This window comes from Astyanax mexicanus, chromosome 15, assembly GCF_023375975.1.
Source record: "Astyanax mexicanus isolate ESR-SI-001 chromosome 15, AstMex3_surface, whole genome shotgun sequence".
Classification (NCBI taxonomy): Eukaryota; Metazoa; Chordata; class Actinopteri; order Characiformes; family Acestrorhamphidae; genus Astyanax; species Astyanax mexicanus.
This window is the reverse complement of record NC_064422.1, coordinates 25,306,144-25,333,493: the sequence shown is the minus strand read 5'-3', so window position 1 is coordinate 25,333,493 and position 27,350 is coordinate 25,306,144. Positions and strand designations below refer to the sequence as shown.

The 27,350-nt window shown below is 37.7% G+C and overlaps 2 protein-coding genes across 3 annotated transcripts; one reads left to right on the top strand and one right to left on the bottom strand.

Moving 5' to 3' along the window:
* On the top strand, nucleotides 1–9,493 carry atad1b (ATPase family AAA domain containing 1b). Of its 2 annotated transcripts, none has more exons than XM_007251160.4 (10): nucleotides 1–145; nucleotides 1,691–1,878; nucleotides 2,289–2,387; nucleotides 2,875–2,995; nucleotides 3,147–3,347; nucleotides 4,068–4,174; nucleotides 4,416–4,505; nucleotides 5,358–5,408; nucleotides 5,664–5,800; nucleotides 7,041–9,493. In XM_007251160.4, the coding sequence occupies exons 2-10, from the start codon at nucleotides 1,705–1,707 to the stop codon at nucleotides 7,159–7,161; spliced, it is 1,101 nt and encodes a 366-aa protein (XP_007251222.1). In that variant the 5' UTR covers nucleotides 1–145; nucleotides 1,691–1,704; the 3' UTR covers nucleotides 7,162–9,493. The 2 variants fall into 2 exon arrangements, with proteins under 2 accessions (XP_007251222.1, XP_015461816.1); XM_015606330.3 differs by having other exon boundaries at nucleotides 139–215.
* Nucleotides 8,763–25,613, bottom strand: papss2b (3'-phosphoadenosine 5'-phosphosulfate synthase 2b). The gene is made up of 12 exons (XM_007251159.4): nucleotides 25,355–25,613; nucleotides 21,587–21,701; nucleotides 20,559–20,794; nucleotides 20,299–20,437; nucleotides 19,617–19,735; nucleotides 18,920–19,033; nucleotides 18,591–18,702; nucleotides 16,336–16,541; nucleotides 16,045–16,180; nucleotides 13,954–14,222; nucleotides 12,256–12,485; nucleotides 8,763–11,624 (listed from the first exon to the last, which is right to left on the bottom strand). Exons 1-12 carry the CDS (start codon nucleotides 25,379–25,381, stop codon nucleotides 11,486–11,488), a joined length of 1,842 nt encoding a protein of 613 aa, XP_007251221.3. The 5' UTR covers nucleotides 25,382–25,613; the 3' UTR covers nucleotides 8,763–11,485.
* Between the last annotated feature and the right edge of the window lie 1,737 nt (nucleotides 25,614–27,350).

The window sequence follows — 27,350 nt, the reverse complement described above, 5'->3', positions numbered from 1 at the left end:
GATGTTTCTCTTTTCCTACAGACCTGCTTCTGCTGCTCCTGCGATGCTGCTGCTGCTGCTGTGAGTCCTCCGGGTAGACAGGGGGCGCGCGGGTGCGGGGAGTGCTTCTCTGGTCTGTCACTGAGAGAGGAGAGGAGTCGTGGAGGTGAGTGTGAGAGTGTGTGTTTGTGTGAGTGCGGGCCGCTGTAGTAAACAGATATTCTGAGTGTTTTAATGTGAGTACAGTACTGTGTGATGAGCAGCTGTGTGTGTGGTGTGGTGTGGTCGGGCTGTGTGTGTTGGGTCTGTAGAGGTGTTTAGGGTTGGTGGTAGTGTGAGGTATTAGTAATGCCGGTGTGTGGATGTGAGGAGAAGGTCAGAGAGTGAACTCGGTGTTTAGAGCTGAGCGGATCTCCTCAAAGAGCTGCTGCTGGTTATTATTATTTTTTATTACAGTAGTTAATCAGAGCAGCTCTACCGGCAGATCCACCTCAGTAACTATATCTGAGAAACTAGAGCAGCTGCGGCTCTAAACTACAACACCGTCTCCCAGCACAGCGGTTCACAGGCTACATAACCTAACACAGTTCTTTCCATCTTTCTTTCACTCTATTTTCAGCTTTCTCTGCTAGCCTGTTTTCTTTCTTTCTTTCTTTCCCTCATCTTCTCTTTTACTTTTCTGCTTCTTTTAGTCATTATTTTTTGTTTCCCTTTCTCTTTCACTTTATTTACATCTTTCTTTGTTGGTCTTTTTTCTTTTTCTTATCTTTTCTTTTTCTTTCTATTTATTTCCTGCTTTTGTACATGCTTTCTTTCTCTGTTTTTTGTCTCTCCTTTTTTTCCTTCCTGCTTTAATTTCCTATTTGTCTTTTTATCTGTCTCTTTTCTTTGCTTCGTTCACTTCCTTTATCTTTCCTTCTTTTGTTTATTCACTTTCTTCATCTCTTTCTGAATTTCTCTGTGTATCTCTTTTTCTTTTTTGTATTTTTTATTCATTTTTTTCTTTCTCCTGTATTAATTTTCAGTGTATTCTTTCTGTTTCATTTCATCATTCTCTTTCGCTTGTTCCACTCCTTCCTTTTTCAGTCTTTTACTTTCTGTCTCGTTCTCTGTCTCTCCCTTCCCCCTTCCTCTCACGTGTGTTTATTATGTCAGCCTCCATCTTTTTTTTTTTTTAGATGTGATGGTCTCTTTTAGGAGAACATCTAAAAGAGCCCATCAGTGTGATATGAAACACAGGTTGTTTTATGTAAAGTTACAGGTGACCCTGTTGTTTTACAGTGCTTTAGTGTACTAATGTGAGATGTTGGCTTGAAATGTTTTAATTAATAAACTGGTCTTCATTACACCAACAGCTCAGTTCAGAATTAATGAGATTAATGAGTTCTGTTTTCAACCGTATTTTAGATTCAGACCAAAGGAACCAAAGGAAAATTAATTTGTGTTATCAGAAGCCACATTCAGGATTTCCTTCTTACTATATGTATATTTTATCTATCGATTTTATAATAAAAAAAATTGTTTCAGAGACCATGTCAGCAACTTTACAACTGTACATATATATACATATACTGTATAATTATTTTATTCCAAGTATAACAGGAGCATTTCTATTGGTCCATTTGTTATAGAGTTGGGTCGCAACAATGAAATGTATCAATAACACCACTGGGCGAAAAAGTTTTGACATTTTATTTTGTTTAATTCACAGGTACTCGCGTGATTATGGTGCTGAAGGAGATTCCCGCTGAAAATATTACCCGACCCCTGGGTCGCAATGAGGTCATTGGTTTACTCTTCCGCCTCACGATATTTGGTGCTGTCACTTATTTCACCATAAAGTGGATGGTAGACGCTATTGATCCTACGCGAAAGCAAAAGGTTGAAGCACAGAAGCAGGTAACGGAAATCATCATCTTTCCGGTGGATTGTGAAGTAGTACATAAGTTTGATGACGTTATCTATCAGTCCCAATTTGACTATGATTAGGGATGCACAATATATTGTTTCAGTATCAGCATTAACATCTTTTTTTTCTGACATATCTACCAAAAACAGATTATACTTCTCCAATGTCATTCACCCAGTCTTGGATGCACAGAGTAATTTTTAATATTGTGACCTGGTTGAAAAATATTTGTATTATGAATATTGTAATATGTTTTACAGAATGCAGCCACGTCATGTTTTTTTAAATTTTGTGCAGCAGACATAATTGTAATCCTGATATTGTGCATTCCTAATAATTACAGTTTATTGTTGTGTAAATGTGGGTAAAGGTTGAATCGAATGTTTCTGGTTGGTTGCAGGCAGAGAAGCTGATGCGGCAGATCGGAGTGCAGAATGTCAAGCTCTCAGAATATGAGATGAGCATTGCAGCACATCTGGTGGACCCATTAACTATGCAGGTATGGATGTTGTTTAACATTATTTTTATTCTAAAGGCCAATTTACACTGGTCAGTAACATTTCTGGCCCGTTTTCTTTACGTTTTGACAAATTATGGAAAATATAATAATCTATTTTAGTCAAGTTCAGAGAACACAAGCTCTCCAACGTTTTTTTTTTCCATTACAATATTCCTTTCACAAAACTAAAAACTATTCCTCTCCTCGTATAGTGAATGTGAATTTAAAAAGATTATTAGGCATTTCTATCGGTCAGTTTATCATGAAATATTGATACAATGTAAATATTATTTTATTTGTGAATGTGATATAGCTTATATTGTATTAAAACACAATAAATGTGATCTGGATAAAACTGTATTCAAAAATGTTTTTACTTGAAATATTTTAAATAAAGAAAAGAAAACACCCATCTTACCATCACTGGTCAGATTACTTGCAGCAAAAATAAGGAAATCATTTGCAAGCGCTGTTCATATTCTCACAGATTACATGGAGAGATATAGCTGGCCTGGATGAAGTCATAACTGAGCTGAAGGACACAGTCATTTTACCCATCCAGAAAAGGCATCTGTTTGAAGGGTCCAGACTGCTTCAGCCTCCCAAAGGTGAGGAACTAGGAAACAAACACCTGCATCTCTTGGTGCATTCCTTTAATATAGATATATTATCTGCACAGTAAAGTGGCAAATAGAGGTAATGTGCTGAAAATAGTGCTGTATGGGTGGCTCATCTGTTTGTGTCTTCTGTTCATTGCAGGAGTTCTTCTCTATGGTCCTCCAGGCTGTGGGAAAACTCTGATAGCTAAAGCCACAGCCAAAGAGGCCGGATTCCGCTTCATCAACCTGCAGCCCTCCACCCTGACCGATAAGTGGTACGGCGAGTCCCAGAAACTGGCTGCTGCCGTCTTCTCATTGGCAATCAAGCTCCAGCCCTCTATCATCTTTATTGACGAGATTGGTGAGACTTTACAATGTTTGCTTCTTAATCTGAGATAATTTTCAAAGAGATTAAAATAGAGATTTTTGAGCTGTCCAATTATAGTCTGCATTGAACATGTAACTTATTGGTAAATTGAAACAGACATTAGACGAATAGGAGGACATCTAATGAATGCCAGTGAAATAAATAAATATAAAGTATGTAACATTGTACATGTAAACGCACAACACTGTGTAAATGTATTAAACATTTGGAAAAAAAAGGATGCACCACATATCAAAAGGTTTGTGGGCCTCAAGTTGCACCCATTGCTCACCAGATGTGCAAATGCACGCACACACACACACAGCTTGTCTTGTCCTTGCAAAGAAGTTCTATATGTAGAATAGGAGAATCTGGAGCAGATAATCATCATTTACTGGCACAATGCCTATAGAAAGTCTTACTCTGTCTTACCCACATGCATACTACTACATTTAAAATCACTATGAGATTTATTTCCCAATATAAAAATTACAAAACATCCTCATGTTTCCAATTTACAGCTATATAAACTTTAATATTTTTTTTGTTTTCTTAATTCTTTAGCTAAGAGCATAGTCATCTTTACAGGGGCAGGTGGAGACATTTCTAAAAATATCTAAAAGTAACTTTATTAAAGAAAAAGTAAAATTGACATCAGATGGACAAATGAATTCATTGACATTGTGCTGACATTCCCTTGTGTTCTTTATCTAGACTCCTTCTTAAGAAGCCGTTCCAGCTCAGACCATGAGGCCACTGCTATGATGAAGGCTCAGTTCATGAGCTTATGGGATGGACTAGACACAGACTTCAACTGTCAGGTGCACTGAGCTTCCTCCTGCATTTTTGTGGTATTGTGATATATTTTAGTGGCAGAAATTGGTCTTAAAATTTTTATGTGGTTTGTTGCAGTTATATTATTATAATTTCTGGTATAACATATAAAATAGTCATTGTGACAGGCCTGCACAACATAGTTCTTAATTGAGCAAAGAATTTTTAAACTCATTTGATGTTAACTAGCTTTAAAATCACAGGTTTTCTTATTTTCCATGTGCACAGGTCATAATTATGGGGGCCACCAACCGCCCTCAGGACTTGGACTCGGCTATACTCCGCAGGATGCCCACTCGTTTTCACATAAATCAGCCTGTAAGTGTCCACACAGTGTTTTTCTGACTGTGTGTCCTGCCACATTTAGGTTTATTGTGGGTAGTTGGGTTAATGACGTGACAAATAAAATGCCTGATATTATATTTGAGCCCTATACAATCATATTTAAAACAGGGCTGCTTTAAAAAAAATCATGAGGCACAATTGACAATAAAGGGCGAGGAATTGAAATGTATTTAAGCATTAAGAAGCGGTAATTTTTTTTTAAATTGTAGTTGCAGTGCTTGGCATTGCCCTTTTAAAAACAAAAATATGTTATACCTGCATACAAGCCAAAAACATATCAATACTCTGAATAGAATCAATGTTTTAATCTAAAAGCCGTTATTGTCGTTATGGTCCCACTACAGTGGATGATTTATAAATACTGTGAAATCAGTACAGATGGTTGTGGCCAGCAAACATAGACATGAATGCCATAGAAAGAACTGGAACACAAAGAAGAACATGTGAGGCATTAAACCCCAAAAACATTGTTAAACAAAACTGTTAAGCATGGTGGTGGATACATCATGTTCTAGGGCTGTTTTGCTTCAAGTGGAACTGGAACATTGCACTGTACATATAATAATTACATCAGATCAGATTCTTCAGCATACTATCAGACCATTAGGTTGAGCTTGCTGGTATAAATTAAGCAGATAACTGTCCTCACCTGACCTCAAAATATAACTAAAAAAATAATTGTACAATATGGTTTGTATTGTATGTTTCTGACCCTATGCTGATTTCCGAAAAAGATCACTTGAATCCAAAATCAACCAGTTTACATTGAAATTTATAGAAATGGCTTGTAACTGTTATCTGTTTGTTTTTCTTTTCCTTGTCCAGAGCATCAAGCAACGGGAAGCAATACTGAAACTTATCTTGGATAATGAGAATGTAAGTGTTCTACTGATGTATCATACTTGCATCTAGAATGATAAATGGTCTGCAGTACCAATATTGAGAGTAAGCAATCAGCACCAGTTTTAAACAAAATCGATGTAAATGGTACTTAAGTGTATAACGTGCCCATACTCCAGAGTAGAACTGAATGGATCACATGTACATAAATACAGAATAAACTAGGTCATTGTTTTATTATTCATACCAAACTTTACACACCTTAACATACTGTAATGTTCCTTTCTGAAGGTGGAGGCTGCAGTGGATCTGTGTGAAATAGCAAAAGAGACCGATGGCTTCTCAGGAAGTGACCTCAGAGAGATGTGTCGAGATGCAGCTCTTCTCTGTGTACGGGACTTTGTGCACAATGCTGAGCCTGAGGGCATGTAAGTATTTATATGCATGAAAGACATTTCAGATTGTTTCATAGCTGTGTAAACGTGACTCAGATGTGTCACTTTTATATGTGGTCCTTAATCAGATACGATTATCCAATCCATGGACATGCGACATGAATGTCAACGGACAAATCTGAATTTGTGCATCTTTTTGCCTTTATGCATGCGCTACGTGCTTCTCTCTCATACCCACACATGTCTTGATGCAGCTGTGCAGCTCTAACTGCAAAAACAGCAAAAGCAAACCGCCTAGACTTTTTTCACCTCCTTGATCTGAGCGTGTACTTCAGACCTGCTGTTTACTCTCCACTCTCCAAAGATGCTCCACATATGAGCTGCAAATGCATCTATTTCATCTTTATAAAGCTACGAGTCGTCTCTTAAATATGACGTTTTTTGTTGTTGGTGAAGAAGGCGACGTTTACACAAGTATCAATGTGCGCATGTGAGGCGTTTCAGGGACAGATTTTCGTATTTGAGCAATGTGAAAAAAAGTTGCACAAGTGTGCAGTGCACAGTCCACCTGTCCGAATTAGGCACTTGACTTGCAGCACTGTGCAGTGCAGTGTATAGCCATATTACAGTTTTTTTGTGTGTTTTTGCACATAGACTATAAGCTCAACATAAAAATGAGTTTGTTTGAAAATTATTTTCTATTCTTAATCCATGTTAAATTATATTGGATTAGAGGAAAGTCATTCAGACATCATTTTTGTAGCCTAATTTACTGATGTTTAGGCCTGTGGATCATGTTCATGTTTTAATCTTTTGAACATCTGTTCTTAAGAAACATTTTTCTTAAGTAATAACAGGTCTTCTTCACTGTTGCAATGTTAACTAACATCATTATGCACAGATTTCGCTCATTCAAACAGCCTGAAAAAGTTTTTAAAAGCTCATTTTTAACGCTCTTAAAAAAATGTTGGGTTTAAATCCGGCTAAGGCACAAACTGACAATGTATGGTGCAGCTTGAGTCAGGTCAGGCTGGAACAGAGCGGGCTGGATATTTTGGGCTTTAAGTCTTAAGAACCAGGTGGTGGACCTATCAAGCTCTGCAACACCGTTAGCTCTGCTATGAGCTTGCTGTGTTGCAAAGCATGCTAGCTCTCTAAAAACATGACTGTTATGAGCTCAACTCATTCAGTATAGAATAGAATATGAGTAAATGATTGCAAGGTATTTTAGATGTGGTATTAACCAGTCTCCTTTTTTTTATAATGTTAACAGTCCAGAGAATGACTACATCCGACCCATCCAGCAGTCTGACCTTCGAAAAGCCATTGAAAAGATGAAGAGGTCGAAAACGGCAGGAGTGCCAAATATGTTGATGCATCCAGCTTTGGATTGAAACTACTGAAACTACTTTTAAGGTGAACTGTTTCCCTAGAAAGTCCTTTTTTTTTTTTTTTCATTTTTTTAAGTTACACCTCACACAAAGTTCAGTTGGTTTGCAGAGGAAGATGATTTGGTTCTGTGCTCTGTAAAACAGAATGTTGAATCATTTATTCTGACCTATATTTGCACTGGTTGTCCAGCATACCTTGTCCCTATCATACCCCATCTGGAAATCAGGCTGTTTTCTGGTCTTCTGGTGCCCTGGATGGTTAAATCAAGTCCATGACTTTTTATACATCTGCTAACATTAGAATTCACTAGAGGGCAAATATCACAGTGGCTACTAATAAACCATATACACAGATCAGCTATAACAATAAAACCTGCCTAATATTGCAAAGGCCACAAAGCATCTATGAAGTGAAGTGAAGTGACACAGACTCAACAAGACCTAAAAATGTTCTGAGGTGTTTAGTAACAAAATATAAGCTAAACGTATCTTTTAATTCTGTAAGTTTTGAGGTGGTGCTTCACATCATTGCATCAGTATTTAAATAACTGTAGTATTTAATTTGCATTTTTTAAGAAGAAGCTGCACAATATTTTACCATATTGCTAGCCCTAGTTAATTGTATTTCCTCCCAAAAAATGCAGCCTGATACAGGTATCTGTTGGCTGATGTAGCAGAGCTGAGGATCCAACGTTTTCCTTCGGTTGGCTGACATCATGTCAGAGAAGGCCTGTGCCTGTTTGTTGGGGCATTGCAAGTGTTGGGTGGAGTTCATATGAAGGGTTTGGGTAATTTGCCTTTCAAAGGGTTACAGATTAGAAATAAAATGTATTTTAAAAAATATGGTTCCTACCAATTGCAAAAAGATAATCGGTGTTGTTCACTTACCACCTGCCAGTGGTGATGAAGTTTAATGTTATAGCTGATCTGTGTATTTAGTCAATTAATTTCTTCTCTTTCAGCTCCACGTAGATTGATGTTCTTTAGGTTCTTAAGGATTAAAGATTAAAACCACTTCTACAAGTCATTTTGAAATTTGTCTGCCTGAGAGAGAACATTTTGGAAGAAACCTAACATGTGCCACGTGAAATGTATATAGCACCTTTTGAAGTCTCATGCCATCACTGATTTCAGGTGATAAAAGAATAAATGAATCAGGTTCGGTCATGATTGCTTTGTTTCTCAGCACATTGTTTAGGTTGCAGCCCTGGTTTGAGTTTAGAGTTTCTGCTTCTGAAATTGGAAGCTGGATATTCTGTAATAAGTTTACGTTCAAGGCCTTTTTAGACTTTAATACGAACTGTGTGTTTGGGTTTCAGGGTTGAACAATCCTGAACAGATCTCTTGTGCTGTATGATGTACTATTTTCTGTATATTTATTTGCAATAACAATAAACATGTACAGAATATCATTAGTTAATGACTTAATTAATGTATTATTACATTGTTTCTTGCCTATATGTTTTGTGCAGCCCATGTCTGATGAGCTACCACATTACTTACTGTAAAATGCTGATGTGATGTGCTGATATCTTCTCCCTTTTTTCCTGCTGTGAGAGGATGGAAATGTATGCAGTAAACCTTTTTTCATTTTTCTTAAAATTAAAAAAAAAAAAAAGATAAAAAAAATATGCAGAGTGGAATGGAGGTTGGCAAAAGTACCTCGATATCCTCAAGAGATTGTATGGCTCTGTGGGTTTGAAACTGGGTCTTAGGAATGGTCCACATTTTGTTCTGAAAAATCTCAACTGTCTAGGGTTTTTGATCTTGTTTGAGAAACTACTGGTATAGATAATATTGTTGCAATTGTGTAAAAACCCTGTGTCTTTTCAAGGACTTAACTGGCAACTTTACAGGGGACCAGGGAAAATAGATCTCACCTCACATTTCCCATGTGGTTTTGGAGCATTTCTATGAAGCTATAAAAAATGAACTGAGATTAAAAACAGCAACAATGGAGATACAATGTTTTTGCATGACAGTAACAATATGTAATATTAAAAGACTTTCTATACCTGAATGGAACTGCTGAATCATTTCCCTCCTCATTTGCTTGGAATGTAAAATAGCAAGAGTAAGAAAACCTGTAACAGTTTGGATACACACATGAACTTGAATTTGTGCACTGCTGGGTTTTATTTAAAATATCACATCCTGTACAGGATTTTCTTTTTTCTTCCTGTGAAAAATGATACAAACTCAGCAAAAAGGAGTAACATCAAGTATGCATAAAAAGATACAGTTAAAAATCTACATTCTTTTTCTGTAATAATAAATATGTTTAGGTTGTTACTTTAACAAGAAAAGCCAATAAATATGTTTTTTGCTTCTTCAACATGGATCCTAAGTCAGTGACTGTTATGCATCCACACACACACCCTGTAAAAGCATCCTCATACACTCAAACATCACATTTAGTTGCATAGTGTTTTTATAACATAACGAAATCTGCAAGTTCTTCCTGAACATGAATTACCTTTCAGACACCAGAGACTGGAGGTGAGAAATATCCTCTGGATACACAAATCACATGTATACTTGTCTAAGGGGGTTTTCACACCTTTGTAGTCTGTCTGCATCTGACTTTGATTCATTTTCACACTTAATGCGAGTTGCAGCAGACTCTGAAGCTTGATTTGCAATGAGAACATGATCTGACCTTGATCCAACACAACTATCACTTGTACAAGTTTGAGCTGAACTGCTTCAAGCATAACATTTATGAGCGCCTCTTTTTTTTTTTTTTTTCACATCCATTATCCTTTTTCAGCTGAATTGAGTACCGTATTTGTTGCGCTATAATTTGCACTGGATTATAAGGTGCATGTAGGCGTCACTTGTTAGGAACAGGGCTGAAAAAAAAAATGTCAGACAAGTCAAACTAGCGCTGGATTTTAATCTACACAAATTTCTCTCCTGAGTGAGTAAAGCGCTTCCGTTTATTTACAGTAAGCTTAGAATTCCAGATTTTCACTAAGGCTGGAGTATTAGCATTAGCTGCTAACCCCTAATGCCACATAACTGCCGCCCAGCATTGCTACAGAGAGCAACCCTGAGTGTACTGGTAAACCAGGGTGATATTAGCTAGCGGTTTATCCCACGTAGCTTGTTTTAACACAGTAAACACGCAGACTACAGGCTGATAATACTTACCTCTGAACGGCCAAATGGCTTGTGCGGTTAGAGGATAATGCTAATGCTGCTCTAGCATTGCTAGCCAGGGTTAGCAGCAGACTACAGGCCGATAGTACACACCTCTGAATGGCTAGCGCTTAGTGGGTAATGCTAATACTGCTGGAGAACTAAACTTAAAATCCTGTATATTGCTGCACTTCAGCGGAGTGGTTTACGGCTTTACTGCTGCTTACAACCTGATTTATAAGACTGGATTATAAGATGCACTGAAGATTTGGGGGAAAATTTAAGTATTTTGAGTGAGCCTTATAGTGCGAAAAATACAATTTATAGGAGTACTATGTAGGTATATACATAGTATATATATATAGTACTGTTTTTTTAACAGCGATATCATAATGTTATTCTTGATCATTACTCCAGCTATGAACAAACGCCATCTATGCTGTAGTTTTATTTTTTAAGGGCACAGAAATATGCAAAGTAAGTCCAAAACACAGGATCTTATACTTGCATTAACTTCTTTGCTCCAGCCCCAAACAGATCTCTCCAATAAGTGAAGAGAATGTTCTCGTGTGTGAAAGCAAACCAATCCAATGGAAAAATGCCCCAAGGTACAAACTTGTTTAACTGATTCAGACCAGAGCATATGAACTACAGGTGTGAAAACACCCTAAAAAGATTCTTGGAATACTTGGACCAACATATACAATGTTACTAAACAAACAAAATGTTTTAAAAATATACTTCAAAATAAAATGAGTAAATGGGTAAAAATGTTAGAAGTCAGAAATGACCATTCCTACTCATGGCAGTAAGGTTTCCATAATTTCAATATAAAACATATGAGCCTTACTCCTACTCCTAAAAGTCCTGTTAATGTTTAAATCAATTTAGAAAAAATATTTTGCTGGTTTACCCCCAAAAAAGATGATTATTTTTAAAACAGCTCAGTTGTTCCACAGTGCTAAAATCTAGTTCAGTAACATGTTCAAAACTGGTCCAGGGAGTCATGCCCAGACTGTTGAATTTAACAGCATTTATAAATATATTGTACTAAAATCTGATAAAATATAACTTGATTTAAAGCCAAAAAGAATATTTGGCTGTTGCTTTTTTGCAAGCTGACCTAGTGTAACATGTACTGGCCTATGCATAATGTGTGCTGAAGCAACATGTACTGGCCTATGCGTTAATCTTTCTGCAGGGAGCTGTAGTACTCTGTAAGAACCTTCCACGCCTTTGGTGCCATGAACCCGTCCGGAGGGTTTTCTCCACTGCGGGCCAGTTTGCGCATTTTGGTCCCAGAGATGAACTCAAATTCATCATTTCTGGAAAATAAAGAAGAATTACACAGTTACAGTGGGTTTTAACTCAGTTTGTAATAAAAAGATTTGATTTGACACTGAATTAAAGGGGGCAAATTATTAAGCACCCATTAGTCATATTAACATCACATCCTTTTTTCTATATTTATCCATGCTATTAGGTCATTCATCATACAGGAGCACATTATAGTTCCCCAACTGAAGACTGTAGTCATGTATCTGTTTCTCTGCATACTTTATTATCTTCAGTTCACCCTTTTCTTCAATGACCTGGAACCCACAGGACAGACCACCACAAAGCAGCTATTATTTGGGTTGGGGATCATTCTCAGCACTGCAGTGACTAACATGGTGATGGATCAAACACAGCAGGGCTGCTGGAGTTATTAAACAAACACTCACTGTCGACTCTATTAGACACTCCTACTTAATTGGTCAGCACAATAACACAGAATCACAATGTCCCACTGCAGTGCTGGGAATGATCGCCCCCCTGTAATAATAGCTGCTCTGCGGTGGTCCTGTGGGTGCCTGACCACTAAATAGGGTAAAAGGAGGATAGTATGCAGAGAAACAGAAGACTCCAGTCTGTAACTACAGAATTTAATTAAAAGTTCAGATATAAACACCTCACCTTTCCTTGTCATAAAAATCCATGGCCTTCTTCACTTTATTGTAAGCAGCAACTCTGAAAGGAATGATCTCCACAGATGTGAGGCCTGGGGCCATGGTCAGCACTTTGCCTCCGTGCGTGGGCTCATACAGGTCCTGTTTGGTTTCTGGATGCGGCATGCCCGCAGGGTCACGGCCAACGATGTAGAAGTTGGCACCAGAAATCATTCTGGCTCTGCAGTGCCACTGCACCTGTGGAGACACACATTATGCAACTGTTCAGACTATCTCTCCCTCATATCAGAGGGTGAATGTTTCTGGTCTTGAAACTCAAGGACTGATGGTCTGCCCCAGGTGTGTAATAAGCACCTACAATGTTTATTATGTGATTAAGTATATAAGAAAAATATAGATATATATGAGATATATTTAACTGAAATTGCTGATTCTAACAACCAAATATTAAAAAAAGGAAAATCATTAAAATGATCAGGGGTGCCCAAACTTTTTCATACCACTGTATTATATCAAGTCTAAAGTCAGTGCAGTGTTTTCCTGGACAATCTTACAGCACTTCATGCTTCCCTCTGCTGACAATTTTTTGGGAGATGCGAATTTCATTTTCTAGCAGGACTTGGCACTCTGTCAAAAGTGCCAATTGGTCTTATATTATATTCAAATTTTCTGAGATACAGATTTTTGGGTTTTCATTGGCTGTAAGCCATAATCATAAACAATAAAAGAAATAAACAATTAAAATAGATTACTCTGTGTGTAATACATCTCTAATAATATATGAATTTCACATTTTAAACTGAATTAATGAAAAAAAGTAACTTTTTTTAATGATATTTAAATGTTTTGAGATGCATTTGTACTATAGGTACAAAATAAATATAAATGTCTTATTTAAGTTTATATAACTATAGACAGTTTTATACATTCAGTAGAAACAAAAAACAATCTATAAATGTTTGTCTTTTTTTAACAAAGTAATTTATCAAGATCTGCATTTTATAGAAAACAGTACGTGTAACAAAACAAAGACTGCTTTTAAGAATATCGCAATATGGAGGGGTTTTAGAGACAGAAGGATTGAGGGGCTATATACTGGTATTGGCTGTTTTTTATCCAAATATGCGATTGGTCAATCATTTACCAGATCGCGAAGGCTTGTCAGATCATAGGATTCATATTTTGCAAGTTGATGCAGCACTGCAAAGACTACGGGATTCTGCAGTCCCTCTTCCAACAGCTAGATGGCAATACAGCCTCTGAAATCCACAATTGCTGCATTTTTTTCAAACCATCACTTCTGTAGAATTTGTAACTACTGTGTTGTGTAGGGGAAGCAAACAAGGAGTAAAGACTTTTATTGTCACTAACCAGATACTCCTTTCAGGAGTGCATCATTCAGCTAATACATAGATAATCGAGATTGGCAGAGCTAGTAAAAACAGCTAATAACATTGAACTATACAGTGCAGTTCTGCGATTTACGTGTTTGATACCAAAAAACACATTGCCAAGTTTGCCTGGAAAGCTTAGAGTGTTACACTGCCCATTCTTAAGCAGATATTGGCAATTAGCCCATTGTACAGAAAGACCATAAAAAGTTCAGCCCCCAAAAAAAACAAAACTCATTCCATCTCAAATGATAAATATACATTTGGAACTCATTAGAATATATGTTATGCTTTAGCTATGACTGTATGCTCACCTCTGTTGGTCCAGCGTACATCATGGGTGAGGGGAAGATTGCCACAATGGTGGTGGCTGGATCCAGCACACCCTCCTCCAGCACAGCAGCATGCTGCCTCATGCGCCAGTCTAGAGGAACGTCATCCTCCTTGGTCCAGCCACCCAGCGGGTGCAGCAGAAGTACTGGGTTTTTGTAGCCACGCTCCAGCAAACGCCGCTTAGTGTCCTGCATTAGAAGGGCGTGGCCATTGTGCACAGGGTTACGCAGCTGGAAAGCAAAGATAGCATCTGGAGAAAGAAGAAGAAACATCTCAAGTTACGAGTCTGTGGATCAATAAACTTCAGGAAATTCTTGCTATTATTTAAATGTCCCAGCTTTTATATATGAATGTATGCTTGTCTATAGGGGGTATATTTACTGTAGACATGCTAAATTACGTTCAGTGTAATTTGGAGTTTAACAAATCCCTGAGGCTGTTTTTAGATGTTATTAAAGCTTAAAACATCCCACTGAGTTTGTTGTACAAAGGAAATTAAAGCTTGTTTTTTCATAACAGTGTGCAGAAAATGAAGTCACACCCCTTTCTGTTTTGAGCAGCCTCAATTGCTTATTAATACAGACTCAGCAATGTCATTTTTTACCAATGAACTCTGGAAAATGTTCTTTTCTGTATAGTACTATTCGAAAGTTGTAACACCCCTTAAATTCAGTGGTTTTTGAGTATTTAAAAAAATCTACATTGTAGATTAATACTAAAGTCATCCAAACTATGAAGAAAACATAGGAATTTTTTAGTAAACTAAAAGGGTTAAACAAACCAGAATATATATATTTTCTCAGTCAGCTTTATGAGGTAGTCACCTAGAATGGCTTTCAGGTAACAGCTGTGCCTTGTCAAGTTGTGTTGTGAAGAGGTAGAGTTAGTATACAGTGAATAGCCCTATTTGAATAATGTTCTAATCCAAATTATAGCAAGAACTACTCAACTATGTAAAGAAAAAAAAGTAGTCAGAGTTACCAGCCTGAGAAATCACAATTAACAGCACCCCAGATAAGAACCACCTAAATTCTGGTTCTTATTTTGGTTTGTTTACTACAAGTAACTACATGATTAATTTACAATGTAGAAAAATAAAAATAATGGGGAAAAAAAACATTGAATGAGAAGGTGTGTCCAAACTGCTACTGTATGTGATGTACACTACAGGAAGTATTCTACATGGTTTACACAAGGGGTGGTGCCTGTATAGTGAATGCAGGAGGCATGGCAGGACCCTCTCTAGAAAATTACCAGCCCTATTCACAAAGGGGCTCACTTTTATATTTCCCAGAAAATCTTACAGCTCTTCATGCTTCCCTCTGCTGACAATTTTTTGGGAGATGCAGATTTCATTTTCCGGCAGGACCTGGCACACTGTCAAAAGTGCCAATTGGTCTTATATAATATTCTAATTTAAAAAATACAGATTTTTGGGTTTTCATTGGCTGTAAGCCACGATCAAAAACAAAAAAGAACTAATCGCTTAAAATAAATCAATCTGTGTGTAATACGTCTATATAATATATGAGTTTTACTGAAATAAAGTAATTTTTCAACTATATTAAAATTTTTTGAGATGCACCTGTACTACAGAAACAAAAAAAATGTCTTATTTAGTATAACTAAGAACAGTTTTCACCTAGGTAGTAAAATAATAATGAAAAAAAAAAACATTGAATGAGGAGGTGTGTCCAAACTGCTACTGTATGTGATGTACACTACAGGAAATATTCTACATGGTTTACACAAGGGTGTAGTGAATGCAGGAGGCATGGCATGACCCACTCTAGAAAATTACCAGCCCTATTCACAAAGGGGCTCACTTTTAGATTTCCTGTACTGGGTACTAAAGGCAGGCTAGATTAATACAACCATCTATAATATACACCTTTATTTTTGGTCTTACAATTGAGAAATTAGGTTGCATGTGACGTCACAATATGTTTATTCATATAATGTACCTTTATTTAGGTTTCATTTAATTGAACAAAGTTCCTGTGTATGTAGAAAATATTTACTAGTTACCAGTAAAATTCTGATTAAGTTGCACTGATTTTTTAGATACACACCTGCTCCCATTTCCTTGAACTTCTGTCGAAGCTCCTTAGGGGTAAGGCGGTACTGATCCAAGCCATCATCCCATTTGATTCGCTCAAACACTTCCAAATCTCCACCAGCCAACCAATCGCCACCTTCCTGAACCATCTGAAAATGGAAACATAAGAATCATAAGCTTATGCAAGTGACAACCAAAAAAATTAATTCCTACAATACTAAAAATCTGGAACTACGAACTAAACTCAGTATTATTCTGTCTGCCACAATGCAGTTTTATAGATATTTCATAATTTTTTACAAACCTTGATATATGGATGCTGGGGACATGTGGTGCCCCACTGCCTCGCACATCGCTCCTCTTTACGGTGCTCGTAAAACTCAGGACTCCGCAGGATGGCCACTCTGCGACCCTTATATTCCAAAGCAAAAGCAGCACAACCGTCCAGCCTCTCTTTGTCCTCTTTGGACACTGGCAGCACAATGGGCACAGACAGGTTGATGGTTCCACCTAGAATTGACAACATTAGGGGTGTAAAAATCATTCAACAAACTAATTTTGCCAACACTTGAAACGGACAAAAGTCCAATTAGTTGTTTACAATACAGAAGTTATGCTGGCTAAAATAAACAACATTAAAAATACTCTACTTTTGAATGGCCCAAAACGTACATCTCCCAAACTAATATTGATTAAAAATGCTTTGCTCTTAAAAAATTTGATTTTTTTATTTTTGCACCAGGAGTGGCATAAAGTTAGCCAAAAGCAATGTGTAAGATTGGTTGAGGAGATCATGCCAAGATGCATAAAACTATTATTAAACCCAGGGTTATTCCACCAAATGTTGATTTATGAACTCTTAAAACTTTATGAATATGGACTTGTCATACCTGTCAAGTTTTGGACTTAAAAATAAGGGAAATTTTCCATTCACCTGCTTCGAGACAGGTTTACAATAAATCTAAAATAACCACCTGGGAACCTTTAACAAACTACAATTAGATTATCAGAATCTGACAGGTCTATCTTTGTTGACACTGAAATATTGTGGACATTCCTATATATGTAATTCTTATACTACAGCCTAAGTAAAACCCTTTTCTAGACATTTACATGAAATCATCAGCTTTTACAAAAAGGACATGGACCAGATATATTGCATAAGTAAATATTAGTCCAAAGGGGCCTAAACAATTAATAATTTTATTAATACTTCTTTCTATTGATCAATTCAGTTAATTTCAGCCCTCTTCACATTTTCTCTCTCTCCAGATCAACCATCTCTTCTGCCCCTTCTAAATAATAAATTACACCACAATACTCTAAAACTAGCCCCGAACTAATAAAATAAATACAGTTTCGTTCATTATAGCTTACAGTAGGCCTGCAATCCTAAATTAATAAACACAGTTTGAAAATGAAATAGTTATTGGCTGATCAGGGCAGGTTGAACATCTAATTGTAAAGCTAACTGAGTCACAAGCTGTATTTTCTTAAGCACACAGTCGGTTTGATCTGTCTGTTTCAGAAAAAGCGTCATCATAGTTTACATGTTTAGCTCCGTTACCTCGCTGTTTATCCAGATATGCTTTAACGTCAGCTGCTCCGACTAGCTCTCACAGCGAGGAGGGCGGGGCTTTCCTACAATGCGCTCTGCAAAACCAGGAACCTGATTGGCTGTTTCACCTGAAAGGCGGGACTTTCTCCTTGAACCGGCACTACCATTGGTTAAGAGACACAGTGACCAGTGCCCTGTCGCCTCAATAATAAAGTTTTTTTTTATATATATATATATATATAATACGGGAAATTTACGTGAAAATACTATTACGGGAGGACGGCGGGAAAGAGGAGTAAAATATGGTAGTTTCCCGGCCAAAACGGGAGACTTGACAGGTATGACTTGTTTTCTTTGCATTATTTGCATTATGAGGTCTGAAAGCTCTGCATAATTATTTTATTTAAGCCATTTTTCATTTTCTGCAAATAAATATTACAATATTTATATTTGGAATTTGGGAGTTGGAATGTTGTCTGTAGTTTACAGAATAAAACAACACTGTTCAATTTACTCAAACATATACCTATAAATAGTTTTTTTTTCCAGAGCTGTAGATTGCTAATCCATGTGATTGTTTTAGGCCAGACCAATCACTATCTTCAACCTAAATAAAATGTTTTTGCAAACAATTGATAATAATATTATTAATGTCACATTATAAAATTATCTTTTTTTTTTATTATTTATATATAGGGATGACCCAATCTGATTCAATGACCATGGATGAGGACTGATGCAGGCATATTTAAAGTGACTGGTTTAGTGAATATTTTAATCACAATCCAGGTCAGAGTCTTTATTTAAACCATGGCCTCAGGGCATGCTTAACAAATATTATTGCCAAAAAGCAAAAAAAAAAAGTAGAAATATTTAGTTGTACAATTTTAAGTCAATGTAATATTTGTAACATAACTTTATAAAAACTATTATGGAAATGCTGTTTTATCAATGGGAAAACACTTTTCTTTGTTTTTGAGCTATCACTAAAATTTGATTACCATCAAGTAGGGTGCCAAAGTGAAGAACTTGCAGGAACTCTCTCTCCCTCATAAATCCTTTTAGAGGAGTAGCCCATCCTTCAGCCAGCACCTGAACCCACTGAAGGTCCAACTAAAGAAACAAAGTAAAAGTTTTTGGTTTGTGGATAAAATACAAGAACAAAACCCATCCCCCCTTTTATGGCTTCACAAACACAATAGGACATGAGGACATACTGTGTCAGTTAAACCGAAGGCTTGCTCATGTGGCAATATGAAGGTCTGTTCATTTCAACAGTTTGAAACGATCTCTGCATGGAAGTATTGTAAGTTGCTCAGTGTTGTATTACCTTGGTGATGGCTACAGCAGGGAGGATTTTGGCGTCACTAAGTACCAGGTCCAGCTTGTTTTCAGGGACAAACAGCTCATTGACATCTTCTGTTACACCACTGGGAACAATCCCCTGCAAGCAGTGAAGACAATCCTCATTATCATCTTAATCCCCAACAGTAGGTGGATCTCATACACCGATGTTCTCATGTTCTCTGAATGAGAACTGACACGTGAACCACTGTGAATGGGTAAAAACATCGTAAAGATTTCAGATAGACACATAAAGATACAGTTTCAAGATCTTGGTCCTCTACCATGGAAGCCAATTTCACTTGTCTGTGTGCACTGACAATTCTGGCTAGATTCTGCTATTCATGATCATTACCACCCTTAGATGCCATTAACACCTACAGTGGACAGTGCTATGATCTATTTCCAGTACACACGACATTGTAGATAAAGGTACTATATATTAAATGGCTACACAACTTCTCATTTAACAACTTCTCACCACACAAAGCCTTATTTAAACTCAAATTTAAAGTCGTGAGGTTACTAGCTAGTGTTCAGCACTGCTCGCAAGATAACACCTTACAACTTATACAGGAGTAGGCATTTCCTGAGGTAGTACTTCAAAATCAGTTCACATTTTTCTGTCTCATAACTGTATTCAGTCATGCATGTCCCCAAAGTGCTACATATTTGATGTTCACCTGATCCTTCAGGAGCTCCACCACTTGCTGAATGCATTCATTCACAGAGAGTTCCCCCGTCTTCAGAATAAGCTCTGGAGCATCTGGTTTCTCATAATCAGAGTCAATCCCAGTAAAGCCTAAGTAAAAGAACAAGCATAAGGGCTCATTATTTTCTTTATTACTCACATGAACAATGCATGTGACTTACATTACATATGAGATTCAGATGCTAACAAGGAGGTTCATGAGCTTTTTGCAGTCGTTGTTTTTAAAGCTATTTGTGCAGAAGTAAAAAAATAAAAAAAAATAAATCTGTAAACAATGTTGTTGGGTGAAGTAGTGGGTTGGGAGATGTGGTCAAAATGGTCTACACTTGGCATGTTTTTGAGGCTAAAAATCGAGACTCAGCCCTTCATACACTACACTACCTTCACTCTGACTGTCAGCTGAGTGCACAAGAGTCTGCAGAATAGAGCCAACTAGCACAGGCTCATTATAGCTTGAAATCGAGGTTAAATTGGGCTGAAAGTCATGTAGTGTAACTCCAGCTTTAGCTGTGCCCTTTGACTTAGGTATCCAAGCCATACAACCAGACTTAATTTTAAAACCCAAGTATAAAAATCTAAAAAACTCTAGATCCAAATAGATCCAATCTGACAGCTCACCATTATTTAGCATGATTTTAGCATGATAAAATTACCTTTAATTTCTCCAGCACGGGCTTTCTTATAAAGCCCTTTGACATCCCTGCTTTCACACACCTCCAACGGGGCGTTCACAAACACCTCAAAGAACGGCAGACCTGAGCTTTCGTGAATCTTTCTTGCTTCATTTCGGTCCTGCAAAACATAAAGTGATGGAAGGTTTCAAACTTTAAACGTTTCTTGCAACATGTATATTTTGATTCACACTCAAATTTCCGCAGATCTTTCTTAGTTCAAATGATAAACTGCATCGTACCTTGCCAAAGGGTGAGATAAAGCTGGTGATGCACACCAAGCCAGCATCCGCAAAGAGTTTGGCCACTTCTGCAATACGGCGGATGTTCTCTTCCCTGTCAGATGAAGTGAAACCCAGGTTTTTGTTCAGGCCGTGACGAATGTTGTCTCCGTCAAGGGAGTAGCATGGAATGGCGTGGGAAACAAGGTACTCCTCCAGCGCAAAGCCTACAGTCGTCTTCCCTGCGCCTGATAGACCTGAGCGAGGATAGCAAGATTACAATGTAAGTTATTGATATGATGAAATATTGATACAAGTCAGAGGAGGATTGACGCTTTACTAGTAGTGATGGCACATAAAGGAATTTTTGGCTCGCTCAGACCAGTTAACAAGTCTGTAAACTTTTTTTTTTAAACCTTGGTTTGGTTTGCGTTTAAAATTCAAGTGTACCAAAAGGCAACACAACAAACCATGTGAGAACGTTCTCTATGTTTATTGGTTAGACTTGCGGGAGCAAGAAAGTAAATACAGGAAAAAAATGTCCTGTGTTCTGGACTAATACAAATTTTTATACAGTTTAACATGGAACAACAGCAGAGATGGCATTTGTTTGTGGCTGTAACAATATGCCATAGAGTAAACCCGATAGTCAGATCACATTAAAAATCAATAAACAAACTTTTCTTCCTGAGATTGTTTGGGAAAGGAAAGAAACCCCCTCCTTACAAGGGTTTTGATGCGGGTGTTTTGTCCCACATCATTGTAATGCAGGACCAGGGGTGACAACAAACCAGAGTCTGCATTAACTTGGCAAAAACATGCAAAGTCTAAAAAGTTTGTAGTATCGGAATAATTACTTGGGAAGTAAAAGCAAAAAAAATGTGTAAAACGTCTGTAAGTAAAAGTTATGAGACATAAATATGCCCCCTTCCTCAGGGAAAATGAATTAAGTGTTCCATCAAAACTTTATTTTTACAAAAAAAAAAAATCAGTATTTGTACCACATTTAAAAGCCCCTTGTTTAATGTGAGTTCTAAATAAAATCCCACCTGTCAGCCAGACGGTGCAGCCTCGAAAGCCTCCCCTGGTTCCAACAACTTGGCCACGTTTGCTCCTGCTCACATGGTGGGCCTGGTACACAATGTTAGTTGCCCTCTGAAGATCCTAAAAACAACAGTTAATTACAGAGATCAACAGAGGATATGGGATTGACAGAAGGCGGATGTTTAGTTTAAGCAGTAAAGCAGCAGGACGTCTGCAACTCAAATATTTCACTAAACAATGAGGAATTCATACCAGCGGCTACTGTGTGTGTCTACAGGGAAAGTTAAGGGAGGACCCCTTATATAATGAGACATTATCTAAACAAATATATGAAGAACCTTCTCATGATGTAACATTTTCATACAAACTTAAGGTTTCTTTCAAAACTTTGGGCCACTCCTACTTTAAACAAACATTACACGCATTTCTGGACAAGCTGAGAGATACAAAACCATTCCTTAAAGTGAAAGAACCATGTGGATTTAGGTGGTTGGTCATGTAGCATTACACAGCAGCGTTCAAAGTCTAGCGTAGCAAGTCCACAAAAAAAATTCTGCATACTATACATCTCAATGGGTGGTCCTCCATTGAACCTTTGTTTTTAGTAATGTTACAGAACTCTAGTTGCAGAGGACATTTTAGACAAGAAAACAATTATGTTTCTTTGGACTTTGAAAATTAAAAATAAACTAAAAAATGTTTCCTAAATATCATTACAACCACTTACACTGCATACAGCTGAATTGCTATATTCCAGCAGCTTTTCCACCTCTACTGAAGAGGTTGCCTCACACTGAAAATGAACCTGCTGTTCCAAATGTTTTCATAAATGAAGCAACAGGAAAATCCACAGTTGGAACTGTGCCAAAAGCTACAATATCTTTATTTAAGCCAACTCATTACATAACATACTTGTGTTGCTACTTCATACAAAGTTACCCAAAACTACATTTCTCTTTTAGATGAAAAAACACCTTAAGAACTTAATAACTCACTATACTGTGTGATTTCCTTATCTAAATACCCTTATATTCACACATCAGTGCTGCATTTTGCATAACTCTAACCTATGACCATAAAGAACAGCAAACAATACTTTTTTAGTTTTTTTTAAAGAGAGTTATGTATTAAGTGAAATCTGTGAACGCCCCCCACCTGACTGATAACCCTGGGTAACATTATAGTTCATTACCTGAGTGTTGGAACAGTGTGGCTAAAAAGCAGTGCTTACTGGTCAGATGATTCTACTCTGAACTGATTGATAATAGACTGATATAATAAAAAAACAGTAAACAATACTGTAAAACATGTTTAAGCCTACATATAAGTATTAATAAGTATTCGTAAAGTAAAGTAAATTAAGTAAAGTGCATTCCCAATTCTTCAGGTTCTTAAGGTTGCAGTATCAGTGTCGGAAATGGAAAGTGATATAATCATAATTTTCTACACAACCATTTCCCAACATTTTTGTAGAAATATACAGGCTGTTTATAAGATAATCCAGCTCTGTTATAATTGGCTGTCCATTTTTAGTTTCAGCTCTTAGTCACGGAAAACAAATCACAAATTGCACATCTGTGTCTGCAATCGGCACAACTTAAACTGGCTAAATTCATTAAAAAGGGCGTCACAACCTTTTGACATAAAGTATAGTGTACATCATCACACTGACCAACCTAAAAACGTTTGTAGTTTGGCAGAAAACAAGAGGCTCTTTTCTTCAACAATGCTTTGATGGGTTTCAGCATCCTACCTCCTGCCCATGTACTCTGTGTTTTATTGCACTCTGCCTCTAGACCTTCAGCAAGAAGGCTTTGACCTGCTAGCCCAAAGCAACATCAGCCAGAGTTCTCAAGGCTCTTTCTACATTTTTTTAAGCTCATCCTTGAAGGTGTGGGCTGGTCCAGACTGACTGGGGTTTTACCACTGAGGTCTTCTCCCAAACCTCTTGTGAATGTACCCCAGTCACAGAGCAAGGTTAAAAAAGAAAAAAAAAAAAAAAGTATGAGACATTAGGGAGGGGCCTCTGGGTGGACCAGTGAAACAAACGGGTCTATTCATGCTGACCAGTGGAGAGGTGGCCAGGCTGGGGCTGAAGCCTGGAGCTCAGCCATATTTCTCCCGGCCTTTCACCCTCCCTCCATCTCTGTCCTCCGTGGATTCGACTTCCATCAGGGGGCTCTTTTGATTCCCACACGCCACAGAGTCCGGCTTCTCTGCCCACAGTGAAACGCTTGTCTCATACAGAGAGAGAATGAACGTGACAAGATGGGTGAAACGTAAAGCAGTGAGGAGGATTATCAATTAGAAAGATACAGCAGTAGTCAGTTACCAGGAAGGAAAAGGCAGAAGATATCAATGGAGATAGGAGTAGTGTTAGAGAGAGAGAGCAAGGAAGAGCAAGAAAGAAAGAGCAAGCAGAAAAGAGTAAAATACTGAGGTAGATAAATAGAGGCAAAGTAAAATAAACATAAAAAAGAGCAAGAAATAAAGGAAGTGAAATGAAAGAGAAAGTAGAAAGAAAGTTAGACCAAAATAAATAAAAAGCTAAAGAAAGAAAAACAAAGATATATAACTCTAGAAAAATGTAACAGACCACTCCAGTTTCTTTGATTTTGCTATTTATAAGTATATGTTTGAGTAAAATGAACGTTTTATTCTATAAACTCTGGACAACATTTCTTCCAAATTCCAAATGAAAATATTATCGTTTAGAGCATTCATTTCCAGAAAATGAGAAATGGCTGAAATAACGAAAAAGATGAAGAGCTGAAATAAAACCAAGAAATTTCATTTTATATTCATAAAGTTTTCAGAGTTCAGAAATCTATATTTCGTGAAATAACCCTGGTTCATGCATCTTGGCATGTTCTCCTCCACTAATCTAACGCACTGCTTTTGGATAACTTCATGCCACTCCTGGTGCAAAAATTCTAGCAGTTCAGCTGATCATCCATTTTACTCTTGATTATATTCCATAGGAGAGAAACATGAGCAAGAAAGGAAAAGCCTAGCAATAAAGAGAGAGAAATCTGAGAGGTAGATAAATAAAAAGGACAAGAAGTAAAGAGGAAACTGAGAAACACCGAAGAGAAAGAGATAGAGAAGATAGAGAGGGACAGGTAGTTAAATAAAGGGAAATAAATCCTTTACAAGAGAAACATGAGACGGAACTGAACACAAAAAAAATCCAGATAAAAACCCAGAGAACGTGTGAGGCTCTGGAGCTGGTGAGGGTGTAGAATAACAGCAGAATAACAATGACCCTTTTTCAGCTCCTGTTCTTCACAAACCAGTAACTAACTATTCCCCAGTGAACAATGCTTCACATTACTAATAACTCAGTGTGCGTGTGCGTGTGTGTGTGGTTTCAGAATTACAGTAACAGTATGGAGCAATCTGAGTTCCACAGAACGGCCGCTGTTACAGTGGAGGCGCTGCCGGGGGCAGGGCTCGGTCAGCGGGGGGGATGAGTGTGAGCGGAGTCGCTGGTTCTGCTCCACACCCGTAAACTAACTTACTGAACTAACGAGCCGAATCACTCTGCGGACAGTCGGTCACTAGTTACTGCTGCTGCCGCCGCGGTGATTTAAGCCGGTTTATTTACATGAGGAAAACCAGCCCGAGAGTTTCCCAGAGCTCAGCTGAGTGAAACTTTTCTCAGTCTCCCCGAGTTTACTTTCTCTCTTTCTCTCTCTAGCAGCAGCTCCGCTCTAAAACTCCCGCTAAACACCGGGAAACACGTCCTCGACTGCAGTCTTACGGGTTCTTACCGTTTTCTGCTTCTTGGTCCCAGACATGGTCGCCAGCACCGCTCGGCCGCTGAGTGGAGGAGGAGGTGAAGCAGGAGGAGGTGGAGGGTCAGCCTGCAGGCTGGAGGAGAGAGAGAGGGAGCTGCTGTGAGAAGCAGGAGGAGGAGAAAAGCGCTTGGACACGTAGCACAGAAACTTTTCTTCCTGCAGTCTCAGAAAGGCCCTCCTCACACGTCAGAGTGACGACCTCCCACCGGAGCCGCTCACAAAACACACAAAATCCCTACACTAACACACACGCACACACACAACCACACAGCTTCACACTGCTTCACACTCGGAGAAAAGTCTGTTAGGTCCTTTCTCACAGAGCTGCAGATACAATGTGGAGAGTGTGGAGCTCTGTGAGGAACTACAACTCTTCCACTCGCCTGTCTAAACCCTGAAGGAGCTGTTATTAAAACAGTGTACACAAAACCCAACACATTAAAGGTCTCATTCCATCGTTTTTTCATCGTTAGTTGTGGTCTTTAGTATGAATGCCATGTAAGCCGTTTTTTGTAAAAATAAATAAATAAATAAATAAATAAAATAAATTCTCTGGTGTTTCTGTATAAACCTGCTTTAGTTCACTGAATTAGTGATCTCTTAATTAGTGAGCTCTTGCTAATGAATATTTATACATGCAAATATATCGCCTCTGGTTGGCTAACAGCACTGCAGCAGAGAACGCGACCTGCAAGAATGCGACCTGTCAAATTTACAGCTCTAAAACTCAAAGGACTCAAAGGTTTTCAGAGATACAGCCTTTGTTGTATCTTAAACTGCTTAACGTCAGACTCTCAGCTCTCCCCACGGCATTGATAATATTTCTTTCGACCATCCTCCACCCCCCCACACACGGCCAAGCGCCTCTTTAACAGCTGAGCAGCGCTGTGTTCCAGCAGCATTCATAACATTTCTTTCTGCTAAACTAACGGTACTAAACTCTTACCTCAGATTTGGTGATTCGGTGCTTGGGTAGTTTCATCACGTCGAAGCCCCAGAGTCCGCTCTATATCATAAAATCCAATGCAAATGGCACCTGCTTTGACTGTTGGTCTTTCGAGTTGTGCTACCTTGTCAAACTGTGCTTTCTTAGTGTACATTTAAGGTCTTTTTATAACGCAGAATCAACCGGAGATCCGATTTAAACCTATAGTAACTTTCACAGGAGAGCTAACATGGTGTAAACAGAGCTGTAAGCTCCGCCTTAGCTATCAAGACAGTCGACTCATAATTTTTAAGTGGTCATTTTTTTCCCAAAACGAAAAGTAATCAAAGAACAATGAGTAAAAAGATATCGAATTTATGTTTATTTGGATATGTTTGTTTTAATGTGATGTGGAGTTTTTAAAGCAAAAACATTTTTTGGCAATTGGTATTAAAAGATGCCTAATCATTAATCATCATTTAGTTTTAATAAACTTAAATGATTGAGGAAGACATCTAATGCAGTTTAAATTATTTATTGATTCACTGTAATTAGGTCAATTTAATTAGACTCTTAGAAGTAATGGCATCTCAAAGTTACATAATTGGCTTCCTAAATACTTTGCGGCAGCTGATTATTGGACTTGGTCACGTCATAAAAGTTTTTATGCAAAAAAGTTTTAAATATATTTGGGGAGACTAAACTTTTCATATACAAACAATGCACACACCTCTGCTACCAATGGAAATGTAAACTTTGTTCCTGCTGCCAACTGTTTATGAACAATCTGGCAGACAGGGAGGTGTGTGCAAACATTACAACTTCTCCCAGGGGTGGAGTTAGTTTGCACTTTAACCTGGCTGGCTTTTAATGTGACGTATTTACAGTACATAAAATTATTCTATATTACAGCCACAGAATAATATTAACATTTTTTTCTTTTAAAACGTGTAAAAAACGTTTTATGGTGTAAAAACTTCAAAACTGGGGCTGAAAACACATTTTGCCTGGATCCTGTATATAAAGCTACATTAACATAGTGTG